This window comes from Condylura cristata, unplaced genomic scaffold (assembly GCF_000260355.1).
Source record: "Condylura cristata isolate star-nosed mole 26May11 unplaced genomic scaffold, ConCri1.0 scaffold00012, whole genome shotgun sequence".
Taxonomy (NCBI): Eukaryota; Metazoa; Chordata; class Mammalia; order Eulipotyphla; family Talpidae; genus Condylura; species Condylura cristata.
This window is the reverse complement of record NW_004567113.1, coordinates 55,251,036-55,252,892: the sequence shown is the minus strand read 5'-3', so window position 1 is coordinate 55,252,892 and position 1,857 is coordinate 55,251,036. Positions and strand designations below refer to the sequence as shown.

The 1,857-nt window shown below is 65.9% G+C and overlaps 1 protein-coding gene across 1 annotated transcript in view; it reads left to right on the top strand.

The window, feature by feature from the left end:
* Positions 1-1,857, top strand: part of STX18 (syntaxin 18) — a 13,112-nt gene that overhangs the window by 2,038 nt on the left and 9,217 nt on the right. The window contains exon 3 of the mRNA XM_012724044.1: positions 1,691-1,837. Coding sequence (XP_012579498.1) covers positions 1,691-1,837 — 147 coding nt within the window. The remainder of the gene's footprint in view (positions 1-1,690; positions 1,838-1,857) is intronic.

Sequence of the window (1,857 nt, the reverse complement as noted above, 5' to 3'; positions counted from 1 at the left end):
TTCCTGCCCTCCGCCCCGCGCCTGCTGGCCGTGCCTGTTGCTCAGAGCGTTTTGGATGGAGAACAGTCGTGGAATTGGAGGCCTATGTTTAGAAACACTGCCTCAGAGCCGTCAGGCTGTGTTAGCTTGACATAATTAGGAGGCTGTAATTTTCCCCTTAATGTAGAGCTCACACTTTATTGACCCATTTAATTTTTTTTAATAATGACATTTTACTGGAGCAGAACAGCGTGCAACCTGTGCAGCCGCGGGCTGGATCTCCTGAGTGATTTAATTGAAAATAACTTCTCTGCCTATGCCGGATGGACCTTTCCTGCGGTATCCTGGCAGCAAAACAATAACCTTTCAGGGAGAAACCTTCTTGGTTTCTGTTGTTGTTACTAACGGAACAGTCATACCGTCAGCTTCCAGCCGAAAAGGCCAGTGTGCAGTGTCCCAGAGGGACGTCACCTTAGTGGAGTAGTCAGGCTCAGCAGATGAGCCCCAAGGCCTTCCCAGCCGCAGTCCCCGGCACTCACGGGTGGGAGCACATCAGCGCCGGCCGCTTGCAGCCGGTGGCCGAGCCTGCCCGGCCTGCGGCTCTCCGCCAGTCGGCGCCTTTCTTCTCCTCGGCCTGGCCTGCTTCCGCGAGGGCTGTCAGACCAGACTCTCCGCTGGCGCTTCGTGTGGCCGGGAGGGGGCGCGCGGCCCCTCTGTCTCCTGCTTTTGGGAGACCCGCTGCGGGGAGCGCCGGGCCGGCAATGGCGACGCGCACGCTTCGGGTTCCCGGGGGGCTGCGGGGTTTGGCCGCGCAGGCCTGGAGAGGCCAGGGGCCCTGGTCAAGCCCAGGTTTTGATCGTGGCTGTAGGGGCCCCCGGGGTCCTCGGCTCCGCTCCTTAGCCAGCGGTTACCCCTCGTGGGTGCCAGGCTTCCGGGGGGCCTCGGAATATTGGGCTCACGAGGGCCAGGTCCCTGCGTGCCCTGCACGCCCGTCCTGGGAAGCAGTCGCCTCACAGTTGGAGAGGCAGGAGTGTCTTCCTCCAGCGGAGCGGCCCGGAGGCCGGTGGGCTGAGCGGGCGGCCCCAGGCCTGGCCTGTCTCTGCCACGCCGCCTCCCCTCGGGGCAGCAGGGCTCGGGCCCAAACTCCCCCCCCCAGACCTTTGGTTCTCCAGCTTTGAGCACAGGCCATTGGCCTGGTTTCTTTCTTTCAGAACTAGTGTGTCAGGGAGCGCCCGGTCCCCAGAGCCTCCCCCCGTCCTTGTCACTCGCCCGTAGGACAGGGGCGGCTTCCGTCGCTCCTTCCCTCCGGCCTGCCTTCCCCGTCCGCGTGTCCCCTCCGCTCGTGCGGCTTGCTCACCAGGCCCGGCCTCAGGGCGGGGTGCCTGCTGCCACCACCCGTGCTGTCAGGTCGTTTCCCTCCCGTCTCCGGGCCAGCATCCGGACTCTGCTTTGCCCCCCAAGTCTGGGCGCGGGGAAGCTGGCCACACTGCCTGCCCCAGGGTCGGGGCGCAGGGACCGGGCGCCTGAGTGCCCCTGGAGGCCCGTGCGCAGCGGCCAGGGGAGGGCCGAAGAGAGTGGGTGAGGGGACCAGACGCTGAGAGGGCGGCGCACAGCGAGCGCCCGCCCGCTCGGGGGCCGCCACGTGCTGGGCGCAGGGCCAGCCTGCCCACGCCCGGCCACCGCTGCTGCCCTTCCGTGTGTGTCGCCGCAGCCACGTCATGTCTGAACACGGGAGGATGACGGACACGGAACGAGACCAGATAGACCAGGACGCCCAGACGTTCATGCGCACCTGCTCGGAAGCCATCCAGCAGCTGAGGACGCAAGGTGACGCCGCCCGCCGCGCTCTGGCTGCTCAGTCGGCTCCGGGCCGGGGCC